The sequence below is a fragment of the Agelaius tricolor genome, unplaced genomic scaffold (assembly GCF_023055355.1).
Source record: "Agelaius tricolor isolate 1412-34295 unplaced genomic scaffold, bAgeTri1.0.p SCAF_6, whole genome shotgun sequence".
NCBI lineage: Eukaryota > Metazoa > Chordata > Aves > Passeriformes > Icteridae > Agelaius > Agelaius tricolor.
In genome coordinates this window covers 25597293-25622626 of record NW_027269266.1, presented here as the reverse complement: position 1 = coordinate 25622626, position 25334 = coordinate 25597293, and the positions used below count along the sequence as shown (strand labels likewise).

Sequence of the window (25334 nt, the reverse complement as noted above, 5' to 3'; positions counted from 1 at the left end):
CCCTTCAGTCAAAAATGTCAGCCTTTCCAAGCCTGCTTCTGTGTATTTGTGTATGTCTGTAGTTTTGGTTTTCAAGTGCTAAATGAGCATGTACTTTTGGTGTTCTGCAAGTAATTAGTTACTGTTCCAAGTCTTTCTGCTGATCAGTTTGGTGAAATGGGCTTGTATCTCAGCAGTTCTCATCTTGTGGCTGGTGGTAAAGGTTGGAAACCATTTTTCTAATTGTATTCAATGAAGTAATGTTTCATGAGATCAGCAAGAATTCAAGAGAAAATCCTATGGTTCCTGATGATGTAGCTGATTCTGGGAGATGCCTGTGCAGGATTTTGTGGCTAGGAAATGGTTAAATCATTCTACTCTGAGGGAGCTCACTGTGGGCTTTTTCTTTTTTAATCTTCCAGGTAGTTCTTGCTCTTCTTTCTTAGTATTTAGATGAAGCCTGTTACAAGCATTTTGGATTTCCTTAGAATGTTGATTGTCCTTTGATCTGAAACCTTCAGAAGCAGCTACCTTTTTCTGCTGAACTGCTGAACCTCCTCTTATGATATTCAGTATGTGTTTCTTCCAGGCAGATAGCCTAGTTTTTGACTGCATCTTCTTCAGTCTTCTAAAGTTTTTAATTCATTCATTCAGTCAGTCTTGTTTGTTCAAAACATAATTGGATTCTGTCTGGGTTTTGCTGTGGAGAAGGCAAGCCGAACTGCAAAAAGAATAATGAAGTTCCTTCCCAGTAGGTGGGAAAATAGAACACGTTCTGACTCCACAGCTCTTCCTGATCCTGAAGGGCATGTGGTATCTCATCACTGTGACACTATTTAGTATGAGAGAGTCAAGAGGAGGAAGAATGCCATTTTTTCCCTAGGTTTTGTGCTAGTTGTCTGACAATATAGATGTCTGTTGAGGGTCTCTCAATAATTCTGGCTGTGCTGAGCTCTCTGACACTCTCTGTGTCTGCTTTCCACACCAGTGACAAGAGTAGGTCAGTCGTGCCAGGACTGGAGCAACTGGGTAGATCTGTAGGTACATCTACAAAGAAATCTAGAGTGACAGGAGCCAAGACCTGTGGACATACATAATCCACTACTACATCAAACAGTCAACCAGGATTAAAGAAATCACAGTTTTCAATTTAAAAAAATGAAAAATTTCATTTAAGTCCTTTTCAGTCAAAGCCCTGTCTTTTGTTCCTCCCGAGTGCCAAGAGCTTATGTTGGCATCAATCTCCTGAACCGTAGCCAGGTTATTCATTTCAGAATAATGGAAATCTCTGTATGTAATCAAATGGAAAATCAGCTAAAGAAAAAACAAATATATCAGAATTCTGGGAGAATGAGTATAGTGAATGAAAGTAAGGAATAGTAACTGTGAAAATTTCATTAATGAAAATCAAAGCTGAATGTGGATAATGGGAAAACCAAAGTTGGATGTTGATAATGGCGAAGGAATAGAGGCAAAATAATGCAGACAAAAATTATTAAAGGGACTATTTAGTTTTCGTTTTCCTTGCCATTTGGGCTCCATTACTTTACATTATAGTCAAAACCAATAAATAGCAGTTCTTGTTACATATCAGTACTGAGTGAATTAATTGAATTTATTGTAAAGGACATGTTCTTCACTGTTCAATTTTAGATTTAAATTACAAACCTCATAGTGTTGCTCCATTACATTTGAGCATGAAAAGCAGTGTATCAGGAAAAGCACAAAATCGAGCTTCAAAATGATGTCTCCTCAATGCCTTGTGTTTGTGACTCCTGTTTTCATTAACTTATAGAGGTAACTATAAGTTTCCATTAACTTATAGACTGTTGAGATATAGTAACGTGCACATATTTTAGGAGTGTCCTCAGCATGAACATTGAACAGTCCTCGAATCCAGACCAGTTTTCATCTCAAAGTTGCACATAGAGTAGAAAGGATGTGTAGTTGCAGGATGTAACTGTGTTCAAATAAAACAAGACCAAGTGTAAGAGGACTCTTGGAACTAACAATGAGACAGTCAAGGAAAGATCTTACAGAGGTGTCGAAGCTCAGAAATGCCACAGAGAAAGCAAATACAGTTATGCAAGGCCTGAAGTCAGAAAATTAAATTAACTGAGCACTTTTAATGCAAAAATAACTATCTACAGTTACGAGTCAGTAAAAAAAGGTGTGTAATGCATTGTTTTGAAGATGATGAACATACCCAAATCTTACCTAGTTTTAGGATGCATTTGTCTTAGTTCATGGAGGTGAACACTATAAACTCTTCAGTGCAAAGATTCAGCTTGTGTTCCAAAAGTCTGTAAGCCATAGTTTGCTGGAAAACCAGAGCGTATCTTGGGATAGTGTGACTGAGTACTTACTGTCTTTCCATTTTTGCCCTCCATTTGCTATTGCCAAGGCAGCTTTCTGACTGCATGGACTATTAGTTAGTTAATAGTTAGAACCTCCCAGCCATTCTGATGCTGTTCTTCATCTTTTCTCATTAATTCTTTTTCTAATTACTTGTCCAGTCCGATATGGATGAAACACCAGCAAAGGCAGAAAATCTCTTAATTGTACAAGTTGTGAGTGGAGTATGCTCATGCAGCAAAGAGTCCTACTGCCTAGTTTAAAACCTATTTATATTTTCTGTTCATCTTGCATGAATTTAGAGATCACTCGTGCTGTCATGCGTTACCATGAATTTGGCTTCAGAAACGCTGTATGCACAGCTTTATTTATTGCAAAAATCTATCAGAAAAACCCATTTATTGTCTAGTTGAATTTGTAGAGGAGAAAATTCCAATGGTCTCTTCCATGACTTCTAAACAACCTAAAAGACAACCTTTGAGACTGAGATTATAAACACTCATACAGGTCATCGGCATATAAAATCAAGTTTTCCTTATTTTTTAAAGTTATAAAAGTAGTTTTCATTCTCTAATAGATCTTTAGGATACCTCAGAGATATTTTTGTTTCTCCTGACTTAATCTAATTTTTTCACATCTTTTAAAGCTTATTTTTGACTGAAAAGAGTTCTTTCAACTGCAGAACTTGCTCATTTGTACACAGGTACTGTGGTGTAATTTGCTCCAGGCTTATGTGTCAACCTTTGTTCTCCCCATGTCTTTAGCCTTAATTATCCCATAAATTACTTCAAAATCCCTAGGCGTAACCTTCCTATTTTTAATTCTTAAGTGATATTTAGTTTTTATTTATTGCTGTAGAAGCACAAACGAGTCTGCGGAACGTGAGTAGACACAAATTCTTGACCACATGTCTGCAGAAGAGGTTGAGCAGTAATTATGTTCTGTAGGTTGTCCTTTGAACCTTTTTCTTTACTTCTTTTGTCTAATCTGTGTCTTTGAGGTCAGGAATAGGTTTATTGTTGACTTAATAGCAAGAGGGACCATTCATCCCCTGTGATGTATTGTTTTGTTTGGGACTGCTTTCTCTTTCCATCGTGTCATTAAAGTGCTTTTATACTTTAAGCTTCATTTTCCCACTATCTAACTGTTCTGTGAAATGGTACTTTCTCAAACCACAGCCTTAGTTCAATTTATACAATTCCTTCTTCCCTGCCAAAAATCTCGGGGCATTGTCTTTTGAATATATTCACTGGATTGAGAGCAAGATGCTGCAGACTTTGTATGTTACCCCTATGCTGCTGCTTCTTGTATCCAATCAGCTCTGTTGACTTTTAACAGCATTTTTATGTAATTCATGCTTTTCTTTGGCTTTCCAAGCAATTTTCTGGACACAGTTATGTGGGTTGATAGTGGGGACTTATTTGTGTCCTCCCTGCACTTCTTGAATGGTTAAATTTGCATAAATTGTCTACTTAGACATTAATCAAGGGCATGAAGATGTTTGGTGCAAAACTTCTAGTGAGTTGGGCGGTATCAAGAAATGAATGTTAATTGTTTATTTTTATTTTCTGTTGTGTTACTTGCCCATTTGCCTTTTATCCTGTGAGAAGATTCACCCCAAGTCTGCATGGCTAAACAAGACACATAAATCCATCAAAAACTTTACTTAAAAGTAAGCTTTGCTTTCAGTTATTTGTGGAGATCAAATCTGTAGCATTAGGTACCAGCCACAGAGTAAACTATTTTGTTTAGAAAACACATTGCCAGGTTTTGGTTTAGAATCAGTCTACTTCTGGTAAAATAAAGTTTGAAGTATGTGATTCCTTACTTGGTCAGAGTACAGCACATCTTCTACTGCCTGCAATATGAAGGAAAACTCTTGATAGTGGCCAGTTCTAGTTAGCTCTCACTGTTTCTCTAACTTGCTCAAAGAAAACCAAGTGTTAAAGGAATAAACAGCCGTTAATTTGCTTGCACAACTCTCCTTTTTCTAATTGTAGTTATTTCTGCCCTCTCACAAAATAATATGACAGTATGCCTAACAGAAAAGAGGTTGTGTAGTGTGACTTACAGTATCAGTTTCTTGGAGTTTATGTAGTACCGCAAGTAGCACAGGGTTTTAATAAGCAAATAAAGAAAAAAATATAGCTCATCTTACCTCTTGCTTGTCTCCCTAGTAATATTTATGTTCCTGTTTCAAGAGTTTAAGAACATCCTTGTTTTATATTTAATTTTAAATTATTTTATTTTACAAGTAAATATTTTAAGTGAGGCATTCTTTAACTCTAGTGTGTTATTTTTGTTAAGGATCATAAATAAACAATGAAGTTACTAACATGGTATTATTCTGTTTGGGTCTTCTTCATGCCCGCACATGGAAATAATTAGTAACAAACATTAGTCTTTCTCATGTAACACTTCTCCCAAATAAGTTTTGAAACAGATGCAAAGCCCAGGGACTGTTGCACATCATTAGTTACTCTCTTCCCTCCTCACCAAAGCTACTTTATGGTGGCAATTTTGTGCATGTTCCCTGGCAATGTGCATCTATAATTAACCTCGGCCTCAGTCACAGTGAGTGTGAAGAAGTTGGTTTACTCTGCCCTCAGAGGTGTCACATTGGATGGGAATTTGGAAGGGGAGGATGCTTCATCTGTTGTTTTGTAGAATGCCTATGTTAGAAACCATAAAGAATGTGTCTTTTCTCCAGTCATTAAGAGATGTGTCTTTGGGGGATCAATGGGACTATATGTTTTGTCAAAGGTACAGGAACTGATTCATTGATTTTGACAGTACTGTAGTCCTATGCCAGATGGGGCTACATGTAGGTGAAAAAGCCCATTATTAAAAAACAATTTTCTCAAAAACTCTGAATATCTTTCTCCACAAACAGGATGTAGTTTCTGTCCTAAAGCAGAATAAAAGATGACTATCATGTTTTAGGGCTCCCCATCACCCCTACCTTTGACATAATAAGAACATCAGAAATCTCCTTCTGAGTAATCCCCTAAGGTCTGTCAAGGCCAGCAGTGTTTCCACCTTATTGTCTCCAGTGGTAGAGGGAGATGCAATTTAAAGACCAAAAATATGATACCTGACTGTCTTTTGTAGTCCATTCATTTTGTATTTCACCAATATCCAAAGTATATGGATCTATTAGGGATGATGGCTCTTCATCAGCCTCTGTTTGGACATGCTGAGACTGTCTCCATGACCAGGATCTTCTGCTAGCAAGATGTAGAATTGGCCTGTTTCTTGTGCATATTATGCTTTCATTTATGATGTTTTTAAATCTCTCCGTTTCATCAAGTACTCGTAGTTCTATTACAAAATTTTGTGAATGGAGGTTCAAAATCATGTTGAATGTATGGGTAGGACCCAATTTTGTATAGCAGTGAAATACTTGTAAATAGTAATTTCTCTGCATTATTTTGTGTTCTTTTAAAGGGAAAAATCAAGCCTTTATAGTATAGTTTATAGGCCTGGTATCGAACAGAATGCTACTTGCAGTACCAGTAAATATTTTTCCTGTCTGCTTCAGAAGACAGATTTTTATTCCAACCCAGGCATGATAATAAAAGAAATCTATGTTGTAATTTTAATTAAGGAGATAAAGTTATGTTTTATTTAACAGTAGTTTACCTTCTCAATTTCTCATTTTTCTATTGTGAATCAAATTTAAAATAGAAATGTTAGTTTTTACTTAGAATGTAAATTTTAAAATTGAGTGATTGAGAGGGAGAAAATCTTTCTGACAACCTATGTAATACGTGAATGGGGCAATTGGATAGAAAATGGAAATTAAATGATGGCCTTCATAAGGAGCTGGAAATAAGTACTCTGGGTAGCAGGGAACACTTCACTTTAGGTTAGACATCACTCCTTGTTTGGACCATGAGGCATCACTATGGCAATATACTAATGATTAACAAAGTAAGTTATTAGTGACCAAGCATTCAATATGCTTGCCATTGTGTTTTTAAACCATTTGTAGTCTGGAAATTAGGACAAGATGACACTGAGTATTTTTTCTGTGCAAAAACACCTTTAGTCATCTCGGTTTTGAATTGTCCCTTACTTGGAACATGGTTCCAAAAGGAAAAAAGAGTATATCTAAAAATAAAAGATAATAAGTGAAAAATGTATGTATTGTTCTCTGTTATACGTCCACACATGTAGGAAGAGTTAGATTTTAATTTTATTCTCAGATATGGCAATATTTTGGTCACAGATATGGCAATACTGGTAATTTTTTACTATATCTTATATGTCTGGTTTAAGTAGCTTTCTTCAGAAGCCCTTTGGCTGACTATTTGGGATCAAATAAATGTGAATTAAAACTTACCAGATTTAAAAATATTTACTGACTTTCATGTAACCATTGACAGTGCTTTTGCTGTAGGAGTTCATGGCTGTCTGTGGATGTGTGTGCTAAAAGCTGTAACGCTCTCTCCTTGCAGCTTCTGCAATCAGGAAAAGCTGCCCATCACGTTTCAGTCCTGTGTGATCACGAAGGAGTGCCAGGTGTCAGAGTGGTCGGAATGGACCCCCTGCTCCAAAACCTGCTTTGACATGACAACCCCTAAAGGGAATCGTACAAGATCACGGACCATTAAGCAGCTCCCCGTTGGCAGTGAGAGCGAATGCCCACAATTAGAAGAAGCAGAGCAGTGTGTTTCTCAAGGAGACGGCGTAGCACCCTGCATTACGTAAGTTGGTTCATTTCAGTTCTCCACTGCTAAAATGAGCAATTTCAAGCATACAAGGCTGGTAATGGAATATCAACCAAACCATTATTAAAGAAATAATAGGTAGGACTTTACCTTTTTTCTTCATCCCTGTCCATTCAGTGTTCTTGAAAGTCCAAAATCTGCAAAGAGTTCCCGTTGTAGTGTAACCAGTTCCTCCTCAAAATACAGGAATAATAATAAATATATTTTCTTTTCATTCATTTCAGTTTTTAAAAGACAACGTATGTTTGCACATACGCAGATTCAGGCAAGATAAAAATAAATGAATTGTATTAATTTGTCAGTGATCTTTTCCCTACGTAACATTTATACCAGAATCATTCTTTTCTGAATTTCTTGTCTGTTTGTGGACCAAATGTTGAACACAGGAAAGGGGTGGTAAACACCTGGTTAGCTAACAGACTATTTTAGTGAGAGTTGTGTTCAGCACAAGAAAGGCCCTAGATGGGGGAGAGGCTAACAGTGACAGCAAATAAACCTTAGGAGAAATGACAGTGAGCTCTTTATGATACAAGAGATTGCTCTAATCCTTATCTAATCAAAATTAATATTAAAGTCCCAACTGTGTTTTTTCTTTATCAAACTAAGAATAGGATCTGGAGAAATGTCACTTGATATTAAGCATCTTTGACTGTGATATATATTTTTCATTTAAGAGTTGAAATATCATCTTTCTTTATCTCCAGCTGCGTTAGGAAGCACTTTGCTGTATTTAGCCTTAAAGTGCTTGTTAGGTAGGGAATTCTGTGGCATTTCTTGCAGTTCATAATCCTGACTGGGTTTTAACTGTGAGTCAAAGATCTTCTTTGCTGTGTATTCACTGATTAGGAAGCTTCTATCTTCTCATCATTCATCAGTACCCAGCTGGGATGCTTCAGTACTGCAGAATGATCTTCCTTACAACTGTGAAAAAGAGAACTTACTGAATAGTTTTCCTGAAGTCATAATAAAAAATAATCATAGTTTCACCTTGATATCCAGAAGAAACTTTAGTTTCAAAGATAACAATAGGCTTTTGGGTTATTTGTGGGGAGGGGAGGGGGAGTTGAGAGGTTTTTCCCTCATTTTCTGGCTCTTGTGTTTCTCAGCATTCACATCTCTTTCATATTTTGGATTTTGTTTATATAAATTGTCAAGCTCTAAACAAATGCCGAGAGTCACATTCTTGAAAGTTATCTGAACATGGACTATACGTCTCTGTATAGTAAGTTTTTCTCCCCTCAAATAAAATATTTATATATGTGGTATGTTTCAGGAATTTGAAAGATCCTCTTAAAGAGTAACGATTTTAAAAATTAAATAATACAAAAAAAGTTTCCATATGCATAAAATGCGAAATTTACTGCACCTTTGTGTGCAAGGAATTGCAGTGCTCAGGCCTTTTATGAAGTTAATGAGGTACTGAGGCGTTTCAGCTTGTGTAATTGAATACTGTGTGAGAGGGCTGGATGATTTCTAGAGACCCAGTTAACCAAGTGTGTTGCAGGTATGGCTGGCGCAGCACTGAGTGGACGGAATGCCGCGTGGATCCTCTCCTCAGCCAGCAGGACAAGAGGCGGGGGAACCAGACAGCGCTGTGCGGAGGCGGCGTGCAGACCAGGGAGGTGTACTGTGTGCAGGCTAACGAAAACCTCCTCTCCTACCTAAATACCCTCAAGGATAAAGAAGGTAAACTTGATTCCATTGCAGTTAAATTAGTGTGAAATCAGAGCATGTCAGCATTCCAGAACTCTTTCACAGCTTTCATTGTCTTCTGTCATGAGTGCCTCCTTACCTTAACTTGTGAGTTACTGCTATTTTTTAATTCAGATAAAAATGCTTAATTGCTGTGGCGAAGATTTCATTCTCTATGCTGCAAATATAGATTCCAAATATAAATTCCTAGAAATTACTATTTCTTAGTGTCTACTGAAAAATACTGTGCAGGAGACCTTTCCATAAGAAAGAACATGAAAAGGTGGGTCAGAAGTCTTAGACCTGGTATTTTCATCTACTGTAAATTTCTGGTATGTCCTTCATCTGGGTGATGAACTTGTGCTGTTTGACGTGCAGATGGAATATGTAAATTCTGGCATGTAAGCTCAATATAGAAAAATGCAAAAATATTATTAGATTTAATTTGCAGGGAACTGATTTTCTTTTTTCCTTTATTTGGTCAAGTTTTTAAGTAGCTTTCAGTACTTCAAGCCAATATAATTTCATGGATTTATTTACCTAACTGAAAGAGAGAAGAGATTTTTCCTTGTCACTGTTAAAGCCTGCACAGCTTCTTAAGGAAAGAGAGAATAGCTTAGAACAAAAATCTTTAATTCATTTGGTAGCGTACATATTTTAGAACAACACTTGAATATTTTACATTACATCTACTTCTGTATAGTAATGCAGAACTATAGATTCAGAAATCAGTGAATTAAGCTAAATGCATTTAACTTTTTAATTAAATTTTATCATTTACCTATTTCATGCAAACACACAGCCATATACTTCAGGAAAAACAACATGCATATACGTCAGGAAAAACAACATCAATATGCAAATCCCATGTAATACCACATTTTGTCCAGGGCTGGCCAAACAGCAGACTAGCAAGGTTCCTGCTGTGGTTTAAAGGTACTCTCAAACTTGCCTTAGAGGTAGAGTTTGTGGGGAATGTTAATGCCAACATCCATTTCAGCGTGACTGCTCAGATCAGTAGGGTGTGACTCGGGAGCTCTGCAGCCCCACATCTGTATTTATTAAAGAAGAAGCTTTCAAGCCTCTTTGTCTTATGCAAATCAGCTCTGCCCAAGGGCTTTTAGTAAATCGCCTCTGCTGAACAAAGTTTAGATGCCTCTGCCGCAGTGTGAACTACAAAAACCTCCCAGCTAAGGAGAGGTAACAATAAGACCAGTGGCAGCTTACTGTTCAGAATGATGATTAGGATTTTGGTAGGCTGTGAAGTCTCGCCAGATTAGGCGTGTGTGAAATTTACCCTTATCAGACTGTGACAGGAATACATGGAGCCCATCAGGAGGTAATCTCTGCAGGCTCCTGAAAGCTGATTAAAATGTAACTAGTCTTGGATGCATAAACATGAGAACAGTTTTTCAAGAGCTCAGACTGGGGGTGAAGTGGATCTTAGTTTAAAAAGGAGCTCTGGGCTGTTTCCACGTTAGGGGACAGATTTTCAGAAGAGGTGCTGCTCTGCTCATCCTCCCTCTCTCTCCTGTCATAGAATAGAAAATTATGAGTAATTTGAAGATGGGAAAAAGCCAGGGCACACACCCACCAGATTATGCTGTGGGGAAACGCCTTCGTCTCAGTGTAGTTTATTGTTGGTTGTAGCAAACGCTTTTTTGGTAAGGCTGATTTAAAGACCTCCCTTCTCATATTCTCATGGTGGCATTTCCCTGTTATTTCAGAAAGTCAGTCACAGAGCAAGTCGAAGGCTAGTGCTGCACCTCTGCTATCAATCACTTTTGAAATAACAGGTAGGTAAATTAAAGCCTCCAACCTGACCTTTTGGTTAGAGCATGCAAAGGAGGCAATGCCCTTTTGGGAGACCTTGTTTGCTATATGTGTACACTTAACATGTTTATGTGGCTCTGAAATAGTTAAATGGATTGGAGCATTCTCAGGAAATTTCAGATCAGTTTGAAAGTGACAGGCCAAAATTCAAACTAAGGAAGCTCATGAGCCAGCTAGGATGCTGGAACAATTGCCTGTTCCACTCCTGAACCATTTTAGCTAGTGACTGCTTTTCCTCTCACTTCTGAGCATTGGGAATTGTATTTCAGCTTTCATCATAACTGCTGTTTCCAGTCCCTTCTGCAGATTTAAAACACCAATTTAGGCCTCTGGTAAGAATTTGAACTTCTAATACTGAGCTGAACCAGAATCCCTCACACTACTCAGGTCAGTAGGAAGAAGAAGAACATTTGTTGTAGTAGTTAAGCAGTGACAATCGAGTTCCTGGAGGCCACAGTCATACTCCCATTTACTTGCCACTGACTTGAATTGTTTCATCTCTGTTCACCTACTTAACTGGTTTAGTCATGAAGTTTCTCTTATTGTATGAGGTGTACTGTTTCATCTTATTCCGAGTACCTTTAAAACCCTCGATGTAGAATAAAGAGGAAGAAAGTTCCTTATGGGCAGAAATTTATTCTACATCTGCAAATACACATTTGTTGCCTTATTAAGCACAGGACTGCTTACATGCATGGAATTGTGCCATTTCTCAGAGCATAAGGTTCTGAATTATCTAATGTTTTTTGATGAGAGAATTCAGCATTATAGAAAATGAGAAGAAAATGTTATTTAGTTGTTGGTCATAATGTATTTTAGGCTTGAGTTTTTCTTGGGATTTTTGAGTGAGAGTACTTGGAGAAATTTCTTTGTGTTGTTTGCTGTGAAACCAGTGTGGCAAATGACCAGAAAGAGAAATATGAAATTGTGTCTGCTTATACTGATACAGACACATATAAATTCAGTCTCCTTGCTAGCCTGGTCATTACTGGGCGCTAGTCTCTTGAGGGTCTTTAGAGAAAGATGGAGAATTTTATGTCTTGATAAGAGTAGCAAATGCATAAAAGCAGAACTGTTTTTTTTTTCTTTTCAGTTGTTTTTAAAATGCAGTAATTCAAGGAAGTGTTTTACAAGGATATAAAATATATTCAGCTGAAATTTCCTAATATAGAACATTATTTCCGGAATGGATAATTAAATCTTTATTTTTTTAGGCTACTAGCCGTGAACCTGAAATTCCTTGAAAGCTGAATCTAATTTATTAGTTAGACTGAAGGAGAAAGAGAAATTATCAAAATGCATTAACTTTTCTTTCTAATTTTTGGCCAAAATTTGGTCAAATTTCACATAGACCTTGTAGTATTACACACAGTCTAATTGGCATTCAGCATTACTTCTAAGGAATAAAGAACAATCTTTAATGCTGACACAAGAAAGTATGAAAGGACAAAGACAAGGTTTTAAACTGTAAATATATGCATCCAGTATTGTCTTATGTCAGAGTGTCTTTGCTAAACAATACACATCAAAGCCTATGCTCAATCATACTTTTGTGATGCTGAAAGAAATTAATTTAAATTCATGGGAACAAGATGGTCATAAGATGCCCAGACAAAGCTGTTTTCTTTCACTGTCATCTCTGGAAAAGAATTTTGAGTAATCCTGCATGAAATTCATCCTAAGTGCTCAGTGATGAAAACATTTTTTAATAATCTGAAATAAAACTTTTCTGTCCTATGGTTGAATGATTTTGTTGTAAAAACAAAATATAAGAGATAGCATCTGTACATCACTTAGTGTCTAAACACAGCATTTGGAAAGCATTTTGGCATATTTAAAGATTTATTGTTACCTGTGAGATGAAAAAACTGCTACTGCTAAAAGCTTCCAATGAAAGATCTTTGTTATTTTTCTGAGTAAAATTCTCTGAACTAGTGTGATAAGTTTTTTATCATGGTGAAGGCTAAAGATGAAGCATGGAATTCCTCAGAGCACTTTCTCTATTCCCTGAAGCAAGACTGTCTCAGGGGTATGATTGGCCCTTAATTTCAACTGTCTCACTTGGGCAATTCCCCAGTTAAATAAAGGTTAAAATGTATGAATAGCAGTTACTTACTCTTTTTCTTTTTTTATTAGAAACTAGTCAATGCAAATTCAACAGGCAAACTATGTTTACTTATATCCATTTTCTACACCAAATAGGCATATTATGTTGAGTATCATGCATGCTCATTGTGCATGTCAAAATTACTGTAAAAATCAATAATATGTCATAAAAATTAATTTCAACATACCATTATGCAAATGTTGGAATATAAGCCTTTATATTATTTTATTTCAAGAGATTGGTAAGCTAGAGACAGTAATATTAAATTACTATCTTCATTATGTGGAGCAACACAGTATAAAACTGTGCCAAAGGAGGCAACGTTGACAACCAGAATAGGGTGAGGATTTTTCATTCCATTTTCCCCTTAAAAAAGTGAGAATTGGATGCTTTTTCCGAAACTGTAAAGATCATCTGCTAAGAAAATCTGAATGGAAAGACATACACAGATGTCTACAAGATTGACTGTACTTTAACAGCCTCGTGTTTACTTTCACATTCCATAAGTGGTTATTGATTTCATCTTTCAGACAGATATTTTGTCATATACTGTATCTATTTAATCTGAGAGTCTTTTCATCAAAAGTGGTGGCAAAATTAATGATGTAACTTCCCACAGGAAAAAAAAATACTTAATAGAAGGAGAGTGCTTTAAGTTAAGGAATTTTATGTTTCCTCAATCAACCAAAGTAAAGTAATGTGGCAGACTTCTAGCAGATTTTCTCTTTTTACTGTAATATTTTGTCAAGTCCTGTATTATGAAAAAGAATTAAAATCTTGCTTTCAATTAAATAGTACATTTTCAGTTTGAGTTCTGTGCCTTACTCTGGCACCTTATTTTCCCATTACTTGTACTACCTGTGAAGTCAAAAGAATAAAGTACGGAAGGGGAAGGGTGATTTTGGTTATTGATCTTTAAAGAACAGAAGAGTCTGCCTTCACATGTGTCTCTATAGTTTAATAACACTTAAAAAAAAATAAATTGTCTTGTGCAGTTTTTACAACTACATATACACATGATGTATACATATTTATCAATATATATATAGCAAATGCAAAGCATATATATCGCTGAAACAAAGCCTTTCTTGAACTAAAGTTGCTGCTGCACAAATCTTACTTCTGAGTGTGCACTTGATAGTCTTTAGAGTAAAAGGAAAAAAGTTTTTGCCAAAATTTTATCTGTGTTTCGGGTTAAAGCTTAAAAATAATCTTTTAAATATTAATTACCAGGCCTTTGAAGTTATAATATCATATAGCTTACATATACCAAGAGCAAAGGGGTTTATGCAGCTTTGTGTTCAATTTCTTAAGAGAAGAAGTAATGAGATAACAGGACACAAATTTATGTAGAATGCAAAGTGAACAATTATTATGGTGGTATAATTTATCCCTCAAAGGAAAGGACTGGGTCAGAGGGGATGCTGCAATATCTACAATCTTCCCATCTCCACATAATGGGATTTGACTTTGTTCATGCAAAGAGTAAACTGACTTCCATTCAACTTTTTTCAAGGCAGGCATTTTTCCATCACGTCATCAGATTAAAATGATGAGATAGCAGCCCTTCTGACTGAAGGATGGTTCTGTCTACTTAGAACTGAGGAACATGACCAGTGACATATGAGAAATATCTTGTTTTGACAGCTTCAAGGCCAGTAGACCGTAAACTGTGTACAGGACCTCTTCCCAGCACCTCCCAGCTGTGCCACGTTCCCTGTCCTACAGAGTGCGAGACCTCAGCATGGTCAGCCTGGGGACCATGCACCTATGAAAGCTGTGATGACCCTCAGGCCAAGAAGGGTATGTAACAATTCAGCAGAGCCTTTTAATGGTGATATTTACTATTCCTAAGTCACTAGGTTATGCAAGCACATGAAATTTTGTACCAAGAAGTGTATACCTAGTGCCTCTGGGCATCAAAATAAAGTCATTGAATTGGGACTACATTTGACATCACTGTTATACCAAAGGTAGCAAAAATGTAGCCTGTTTTCTAGGCTCTCAAGATCAGTTTGGGTTTTTTCAGGTCAATTCCAGTTTCAAACCTTCCTCTCACATTGAAAGGGGTACAGTTTGTGTGTTCAAATCACAACTTTGGCACTGTCACAAAAGGAGGACAGAAGCCTCCTTTGAGGTATGTAGTGTACAAGGCAATCAAAGATTTACAGTTCAGTAATAGCTTAGGAATTCACCATTAGACCGTAAATCATGATCTGGCAGAGATGGCACCATTCACTGCTGATAGGAGATGCTGTTTTACTTATGACATATGTGCTAGTTTCGATTTCAGCATGTTTTACAATTTATTGCCATGCAGAACAGATTGTAGTAACCTGACATCAAAATAGGAAAGCAAGAATACCGTGACAGGGACCTCATGTTAGAAGTCTGTGGGCTTCTGGCTGTAAATGAGAAAAACTGGCCTAGTCATTGCTGCAAAGTGATTATCTGATAAAATTGGGAGTACAGACTTGGGTTTCTTGATTGAAAACAGTTGTAAGAAAGGGCAGCCACATATGTCCACTGGAAGGAGCAACTGTGATTGCTATGTTTGCTTAGCTGGATATGTCTGGCATACTGCTAGCTACACTTCTGTCTGGGCAGCAGTAATATTACAAAGCTGTTTTTTGGAACTCTGACCCAACCTTGATCAGTTCAAGAAGGAAAAAGCAGTTCAATTGTGCAAATCTATCAGATTAAGTAGTCTGAGTACAGCTGTCAAGTAGTCTGTTATTTCTGTTGCTGTTCCATCACTGAAAGATTTGCTATGTTTTCAGGGGTAAAGTTTAGGTTTGTGAGACTGATTTGGACATCTGTCTAATAGAAGTACATTAGGATGCACTTTGTGCAAGCCTTTATTCCTGCACACATGAGCAGGGATGTTTTGTCAATTGCCAATGTTTTTTTCTTATCTGGAAATTCTTACATTTTATTTTATAATTGCATTGACAGTTCTTCTGAGAGAATGATGTGAAAATTGTGCAGGCACTCCCACTTTTAGCAGCATGTCTGTCTACATATTTCCAGATCATTTGCATCCTTTGTTGCTGTAGATATTGGAGTTCTTTATTTTTGAAATTATATCAACCTTTTGTGTCAAGCTTACTAAACCTTTTGCACATAATTTGGCTGAACTCTTTAGTTTAGGAAAAAGGAGAACAAACAGCATCTGAAGATAAATGGAACAGTATTTTTAAAGTAAATACTTACTATAATTAAATTAGGAGGCATGTCTTCAAAGAATCAGTTCTTGCACATGTGTGTTTGAAAACTCTCCTGTTCAGTTTGTGTCTTGGCAGAAATAACAGAGTATATTATATGTAGTATTTTATAAAAAATACCTGTATATTACTTGCTTGCCTGAATACTGATATAAAACGAGAGAGATTGTGAAAAGATATGAAAAGAGAAACTATCTCCTGAATCCATTTAGTTTGGTTAGGTTTTTCTGACTGTATTTAGTCTGGTTTTTTTCAATGAGCCATCCTGAAAGGAGAGAGTGGATTGCTTTTGGTTGCTGGCATTGGCCCAGTAGATGACACAGTGCATAAGTGCCAATCAGTTTGTCCATTCCAAAATGAGTTTAGGTAGTCTTAAGGAAATTTTTAGATGCTTGCAAGGGAATATTGTAATGTCTATTACTGAAAATGTATTCACAGGTTTATTTTGAGTTTATTTTCATGCTTTTATTTTTCTCACAAGTTGTCTTTTTATTCTTCTATTTTATTTTGGAGGGTTGGAGGGGGAACGAGTGTCTGTAAGCTGATTTCTCTTGATAATCCATTTCTGTTGGAACATACCTGAGAAGAAAACAAACAACTTATTTGAGTAATGATGACCCAACAATGTAGTCAAGATTTATAAAATGAGATGGATCTTGCAAGAGTGATGCTCAGGAAATGATCCTGTCTCCTTCCCGGAGTCCACATGACTATGATAAAGAGGGGTTTAAGGCAAAGCCTCTGGACCCTGAGGAGGCTCAAAACATTGAAACTTGTAAAATTTTATCTCTAGTCCTTTTTTATTGAGTTCTACCCAATTATCTAAAGTGCAATTCTACCCAATTATCTAAAGTGTCTGTGGTAGGTTTTACCAAGAAGACAAACAGAACTGTTCACTCAGGAGTAGAGAGATAAAAAGTGCTTCACTTCACATTTTAGAGTTAAATTGTTATTTTCATGGGCATTTCAGGCTTTAAACTAAGGAAACGTCGCATCACCAATGAGCCTACAGGAGGAACAGGAAACTGTCCTCACCTTTTGGAAGCCATCCCATGTGAAGAGCCCTCTTGCTATGACTGGAGAATCACAGGGCTGGAGGAATGCATTCCTGACAATGAAAAGCCGTGTGGCCCTGGCACACAGGTTCCTGTTGTTGTCTGCATCAACAGCGATGGTAAGATGGATGCTTTTCCCTACAGCCCACGCCAGCTAGAGGGAAGATACTAAAATGTGGTCCAAAAGGGTATCAGTTGTTGTTCTCAGCTTTCTTGATCCTTAAAACCAAGCTGTCTGGAATAGATATAAATGTCCATTAATACTGGAGAGGAAGGGTAAGACCTCTAGTTGCTCTAGGACCAAGCTCCTTCACCTACACTGTGTAGGGTTTCAAAGCTTCACAAAGTGACTTAGAGAAAATTAAATAGAAGACAGCTATTGTTTGCCAATAGATCAGATTCATGCCTGCAGTGGCTTGACTGAATTCCCTGATGTAATCCCACTAACAAAGCTGATCCTCTGAGCCTAGAAACAAATAAAATGTGAGCAAAGTAAGATACATTGCAGTAAGTGTAGCTGGAAGAAAAATAATAATATGTTTATTAAAAAGGATGGTTTGATGAGCGTTACAGAGTTGGGTTGACAGTCCAAGCTGTCTTGCTTCTTCAAAAGGTCAAAAAAAATACAACCATTATTCAATTATCTTCTGTGAGACAAAACAGATCTTGCATGACACAGTCATAAAAGCCAATTTTGAAAGCTGCTTACAGAATACTTTAATCTACTGAAGGTTCATCAATTACTGTTGAGAGAATAGTCTTTATTCATTAGCAATATTATAGTCTAGAGCAGCAGATAAATTAAAATAATTGTATTGACTGCAGTGTAGTATGGTAAGCAGCTTCTCAGTTCCAACAGAGAATTAAGTAAGAGGATACCTCTGATGAGTGTTAACAGCTGCAAAAAATATTTTGAAATTAGATCAGTCAGAAGTAATAAGAACTGATTATAGAGATATTTAAATCTTGAGCTTTCATGCTGAAGACTTTAGGTTGTAATTGAGTTTTGGGGATTAAATTGAAATGCTTAGAGTTATAATGTAAGCTTTATTTTTCTGCATACACCTAAGAGAACTAGTAACCATCTTTACAGCTCAGAAAGAGATTAGCCTAGAATTACAATATTCAATCTACCATATTCTATGTCCTTAACTCAAAAAATTTCCCTTTGCAATTTGATAATTTCTTGGAAACAATACTGAAACAATTTGCAGGGGGGTTTTGTATATATATTCAGATGAAAAATGGCCTTTTCCTTGAAAATCAAGGTGTTTCCTGAATAATTGTGAAGACGCTTTAAAATCTGTAAAACAAAAAGACTGTTGTTTGCTTTACTAGGTTATGGTTAGTTTGGCTTGCCTTTATTTTGAGGAATTGTGTTTTCTCACACATCTAACATAATTTCTTTCTAAACTGTAATTTAGTAATTCATATTGACATAACTTATTGTATATTTGGAGCATGCAATTGATCCATTAAACTTTGAGATTTTTTTTATGTATATGATATTTTCTATTGAAACTTACAGAATTTGCTCTTGGCACTTCATGGGCTTTGGTTTTGGCCAAATTTGACTTTGAAGACTTGTGTTTATTACTCTCAGTATTGGTTTTTTGTCTCTCTGTCTTTCTGAATTATATGGCATTATATATTGCTGTAAATATATGGCCTTATACATTGCCTATATCAGTAATCTGCCTCAGAAATAGTGAGAAGTCAGGACTTGGCCTGTCAGTCTTTAAGATTGAAGAGCTGTGTGCTTAGCTTCAAAGAAAGGAGAAAACAAATTGCAATTATGTCTTGTTTTGTAAAGATCTGATCTTCCAGCTGTCCAGTCACAAAAATACATGTTCAATTACATTTGAGAGAATGCAAAAGCAATGGAGAGTAATGTAATGAATTGCCCCAGGTCTTTTGAAATTCCTTCTTTGAAATTCCTTCCTTTAGTAAACAATCTTCTGTGTACTTCACCAGTAATACCAAGTGTCTTCTGCTTCACTCTCTCCTGAGAGGGATTAGTATGATGCAGTAGAAGCAAAGACCCACCAACCTCAGCAATCTCTCCCCAAAAACTCTGCTCAAGCATCTTATTACTTTGCCTCCCACAGCACAAGCCCTCTGGAAATCCTGTAGACAACTCTAAAATACTTTCTAAACACCACCACCTCTTCCCAGATAATTCACATCTAGTATTTTGGCCTCCTACCCTGGCAATCAAGAAAATCTCTATGCTGTCCTTCAACCAAAGTTGTAGGCATCTAGATTCTGCTGTGCAAAATACAAGTGAGCTACACTTTGCAGTCAGGCAAGTTTTTCTTCAGCCCCACAGCTTCACGCTAGTTCCAGTAAAATAAAGTTTGGAGGATGCCACTCTTCACCGTCGAAACATCATGGCTTAAATTATTCATTGTAAGGAATTTGTGATATTCAGTGTTCTTTGAGCACATCTTGGGGAAGACTGCACTGACTGTCAGTTAAATACTGTACCTTTATTAACAGGGTACATAATTTGTATAATAATCATGTGTTCCTATATTTTTGATCATAGTAGCACACAGGGAATTTAATTTCTGTTTTACAGGTAAAATGGACCATGAAAGAAAACAGTATTGAAAGCATTAACTGTTGCAAAAGATTGCTGTTCCTCAAACTAAACTTTGCTTGACAATGTTATCTTCCATCTCTTTAAGTATTCTTCTTCTTATTATTATTAGGTATTAAGCCAACCTTAAATCTTTAAGTGCTTGGATAGGAAAGGTTGAAATGAAGGAACTTAAATGAATCCAAAAGAAGAGCATATTGTGCCCTTGCCTTCTGCTTTATAAAATGAAAAAGGCTGGTATTTCAGACTAAACTCTGTACCATAGATGGATAAAGCTCTATGGCTTTAATGTAAAATAAACCCAACACTGATTTGTAGCTTCTCTTTCTGTGCACCATTGCATCATATCACATCATATATATCTTAAGCATGATTAATTGGGGATAATATGTCTTGACCTGGATGTTTGGCTTCTGAGATAGAATCAAGCAGCAATGTTTGTGAAGTTGTTTCATGTAATAGGAATTAGCTTTTCTCTTCATTTTGGTGTTTAGATAAGAGTCATTACAGCCTTTGAGACAACAGCAAACAATAAGTTATCCTCCTATCTCATTGCTGGAGGCCTGTGATTGTCACTCTTTCCACAGTGGATGGCAATAATCAGAATTTTCATTCATGCTGAAAAAACATGACATTCCCCAGGTTGTCATTGCAGAGGCTATAATTAACTTTGATGTATTTTATTATATAAATGGAACTTCAGTCTTCTACTGTGGAAAGAACATTTTCTGAATAAATATTCTTAGTAAATCTTCCAGGAAATTTTAAAAGGAGTTTTTTAGGTGAAAAAAACACCTTTTGGTTGTGGAAGCTCCCAGACACGACATAAAGTGATCAGAATTCCTTCATTGTATGCATAATTTTAATAATTAGATATAGGTTGCTCATGTTCTATTCTACAGATTAATTTTTGGTAAGGATAGAATGCCTTTTAAAAAATAAATTGATATTAATATTTTTGTTGCATATGTAACATATGCAAGGCATACACACACATTCATGCACACCCACACCTATGTACATACTATCTATTATTAAGTGTATTAACACAGTTCACACACAGAAGAGTAATTTTAGAACAGATGAATTTGTTCCATTTCTCTGTAGCTATGACAGTCTGTGAAGAATACAGTTTCAAAAATATCTCTGCATTATTTAAAGTCCACGGTGGGAAAGCTGGCTGCTTCTCCACTTTGCTAACAGACATATTTGTGCTACTCATATGTAATAAGGAAATATAATTTCTGACATAAAAATCTGCAATATTAACTACTGATTAAATGCTTTAAAATGCTTGTTCACTTTTTTTTTTTTTCATTTTTCCTTTGGGCTAAAGGCTGTAGCTCAGGTACTGGCATTGGCTGGAGTGTCTTTCTGATACTCACACAGTCACATGGAATGACTTGCTCATTTTCTAAGAATTTGTAGATAATAATTTGGTTTACAGCCTTTATAGCACGTTGGGCTTTGTACTGCTTCATGTGTTGCTCCGGACAAAAGGGATCTCACTTTTGAAGCACAGATTACTTCCAGATCTTGTTGGAGTTCACTAATTGTTGGTTACAGTAGCTCTACAGGGGACAGACAGGAGTGGACTCGTTGCCATCTTCTGCCTCACAGCTGAGAGTCACTTGCCTTGGAAGAGGGAGCCATGGCAACATCAAGGCTCTTTGTGTATATGCAAATTCCTACAACTCTATGAAGCAGCAGAATTGCTGCTGCAGTTGTGTAGGCAGAGGTGCATGCTGATGTAGCTGGTGCCTGTATGGAGGCAGGTGACACAGGTTGGGTTTTTCTGAGACTGACACCACTGACATCAGTATTTTCTGATGCAAATGTGAGGATTTTACCAGTTCTCCAGTACTGGAGGCAAAGCAGTAGTGCTGGTATCAATTAAAAGATATAGAAGGTAGATTGGTCTGTTTGATTTAGAGGCATAACAAACCAAATAGTTTAGATACTTTGTCAAGAGCTGAAAACACTATACTGACCAAAATGGAACAGAGGACATTTCTAGGATACCTGTCCTTTATCTGTGTTTATTCTCAGCTAGTGAGACTAACAAAAGACACCATACTTCAGCAATAAAACATCCTATATTTTATTTGCCTTACTGTTTTTCTCAAGAGTTAGAGAAACTGAAATACCTCTTCTCTTATTTTTGTTAAATTTTACTTTAAAGTAAATCTTACAAAATTTTTTCATCTAATTTAAATTTTCTTCTATAGTTTCTCGATCAATATCTCAATTTCCTTCCTTAATTTTTTGCTTGTGGCTTTATATCATCTTACTAGAAGCAGGTAATGAAATATGTCGAATAAATTTCAGGAAAAGCTGAAGCCTCACTGGTGCAACAATTTTTATTTGAATTATTTTAGCTGGTTTCAGAATTGGGTCTTTCTGTATATTTATGGTTTGAATCAAATGCTGAGTAGTCTTCTGGTTGTCATTTATTTTCATGATGGGAAACAATAAGAGATTCAATGGACCTGGGCACAGGTATTTTGTAGGTGTGCCCACATGTAAAGAATCTATTTTTCTGACATTTCTATTGTGCAGCTTTATGCATTTGATGAAGAAACCATCAGACTGGTTGGATTTTAATATGATTATTTAGAAAAGAAAATAGCACTTTGTGTCACTTTATGACTTAGTTCTTTATAAAGAATGAAGAGCCAGATTCAAGTTCAAATTACATTGAATTATTCAGTTATGCCTGTAAGAAAACCCAGATCAAAATCTGGTCAATGCTCAGCAGTCAATTAGCAGAAAAATACAGTAACTAATGACAGTTCCTTTGAGCTCATAGTGCCTTATGCTTACAGGAACTTGGTTATGTGGGCATTAGTCATCATTTCCCAATATTTGTTTCCTAGCTAATATCATAATAGCATTGTTTTAAACTGTTCTTTGCTGCTGACAGCTTTTTGGATGTCCATCTGAGGCATTTAAATCAAATCTAAAATGTATACTTTGTTCCTCACTGTAAGTACATAGGCTATGAAACTTATACCAAAGCTTTTCCTTCCTTTCCTTTAATTTTGCTGCTAACATAAGGAACTACTGAATATGTTTCTTGGATGCTTGGTATATTTACAAATTTCTTAGTGAAATAAAAAAATTCAGTAAAATAAATTGAATTTAGAGGACTTTAAAACTGACACTCTCAGGCCATTATGTTTCACACCATTGGATTTTTAAGGCATTTATTTTTAAAAAGATTTTTTTTTATATAATATAAAGGAATATAAGGAAAAACAAGAGTACAGAATACTGCTTAAACTATCTCTAAGTCTCGGAATAGTTTGATAATTGATAACTCTTCTGTCAATAAAAAGTCACATTTAATTGATGACACCAATTCCTTTTTATCTCTCATCTTGATATTAGGAAAGTGACATGTCACTACTGAGTTTCATAAAAGAATGGATGCTTTTAGTATTTATGTAACATGTAGTAATTTAATTATATGGAAAGAATAAAATACTTAACTTTTTTGTCCCTGTCTTTAATAGTTTGCCTGTAGTTTGATGTGATGATTTCACATTTAAAGGGATAAATAAAACAAAACCAGTGTTCCATCTGCATAGTCAAATAAACATTAGCACTTAGTGCATCAGGCCCTTGTTTCCAATTTATCATATGTGTTTGAAGATGGAGTTGCACATGGTATGGACAATGTCTAATGAGACATTAATGTCTACAAATAATATAATTAAGGTAAAAACAGGTCGGCCAACCTAATTACCAAAATCTTTGTCTAGTGTAATAGATCATAATGTGGCTGTCTGGTCAGACAAGTTTGATGTATTTTGACCAGTTTACTTCTAAAATATAATGCTGCATTATTGTAAAAATTTTGGACTTCTAAGAGTAGAGGCTGCTGGAATGGAAAGTGCTAATATTTTTTAAATGGATCCAAGGGAGTGCAATGTTTTATATAATCCATATTATTAGTATCTTTATTTTGTTTTTGATGGCACAACCAATAGGATACTGTAAGAACTGCATGCGACTAAATTAGAGGGGAGGGATTTTGATGCATGCATTTTGATTTGTGTCATATTCAGCAATGCAGGAACCCAATTCTGATTAGGCTCCAAGGTTCATCATGGTAAGAATGCAGAGAGGGATAATTGTAGATATACTTCATAACAATTGGAATTGCTTTAGGAAGGTCAATTTAATGTGTTACAGTGTTTCCATTTATTACTTCAAATTAGGCTATTATGAGGCAAGAAAGAAAAGGGAGGTTAAGGAGTCATGGATGGATTATGGAACAGGATTTCTAGAACTGTATTGAACTCCTTTGGTCTGGGGTTTGTGTGTCAACTTTTTAACTCCCTAGAACATACCCAGAAAATATTTGAAATATTTTTACAAAACTTACTTAGAAGAGGCAATTTTGCATCTAATTCTGTTATATATAAAAATTATGCTATATAGCTATACATTAAGTACCACTTTCTCAGAAGATTATATGACACAGCACTAGTCATTTTTATCTTTATGATAAAATGTTCTAAGACAGTATATTCTTACTAGGTTTGATGGGAGTCAGTTTTCCATCCAAGAAAACATTACACAGGCCTATTTATATTTTACAACAACCTGCATACTTATGGTCCATTTTCTAGATAAATGTTACCAAATTTCAAAGCTGTGAAGCCACTGTGTTGATAAATGGTGAGGCTGAAGACCTCATCATGAGCTACTCATGTTGAGACAGAATAAATGGGAATTTTACTCTCAGTACTTCGAGCCTAGAGCAGCTCATTGTCTGACCTTTCTCATAGATCATAGTTTGTGTTGAGCACCAGTTAAGGAAAAAATCACCCTTATCTGCCAAAAAAGACTTGATTTCACAAGACAACTGCTCCAGTGGCCACTTAGACCCTTAGGATGATACGTGTCATTTTGCAATTCTTGCAGCTCTTGTGCACAGCACAAGCAGAAGCTTCACTGGATACTTCAGAAACTTTGAACTAAAACATGTGGAGACACAATGATTACTCAAAATCAAGATCAACAATTGATACCAGTCTCTCCAGCATTCCCAATGATCTCTTTCAGATGTTGGAGTGCAGGTAGTTTGTGACTACATAGCCACAACCCTAGCAGATGGAAATACAGATTTATACCTGGGACTTGGTGAAAAAAGGCAAGACAAGAGAAAGAACTGCAATGTTCTGGCCAAAAAATTGGGTTGAAAGCTGGGGAAAGATAGGATTTGACTCTGGTTTCCTCCAGGGCAATTTCCTGAGACCAAGTAAAGAACTCAAAGTTATAAAATGTCTCTATATGACAAGCATTAGGAATGAATTTGGTGAGGTATTTAATCTGCTAAGGGTCAGCCCATGGGAGGATTTGACAAGCAGCTGGAAAGAATTTGGAGGTATGGGTGAAAAGTACAGTGAGGTGACAGACTAGGAATAGTGTCTGGAGAAAATAAGGCTGGATAAGAAGCCAGAGAATGGGGAAGAAAAGAAAATTCATAACTTCTTGGGCTGGAATGCAATGAATTTTAGTCTGTTTCTACTTTTGTCTCATGAGAACAGACACAGCAGCAGTTTCAAGCATCAGTGCAACACCCATGGCAGAAATACTATTTCTCATTTGACTTCTATTTTAAACTAGAAAACTGAAAAGAAATATTACATCAAAATTTCATATTTTAATTTTCAAAATAAAGCTTTCAAACATTAGGAAATTAAGTTTGTCCAGTCCTTATGTGAATACATCAGAAAGAAGAAT

General features: G+C 36.1%; 1 protein-coding gene across 1 annotated transcript in view; it reads left to right on the top strand.

Annotated features, from left to right (window-relative positions):
* THSD7A (thrombospondin type 1 domain containing 7A) overlaps positions 1–25334 on the top strand; it is a 254024-nt gene that overhangs the window by 145358 nt on the left and 83332 nt on the right. Inside the window, exons 5-8 of the mRNA XM_071429098.1 lie at positions 6795–7043; positions 8572–8753; positions 14347–14502; positions 16894–17097. Of these exons, the coding sequence (XP_071285199.1) occupies positions 6795–7043; positions 8572–8753; positions 14347–14502; positions 16894–17097 (791 nt within the window). The remainder of the gene's footprint in view (positions 1–6794; positions 7044–8571; positions 8754–14346; positions 14503–16893; positions 17098–25334) is intronic.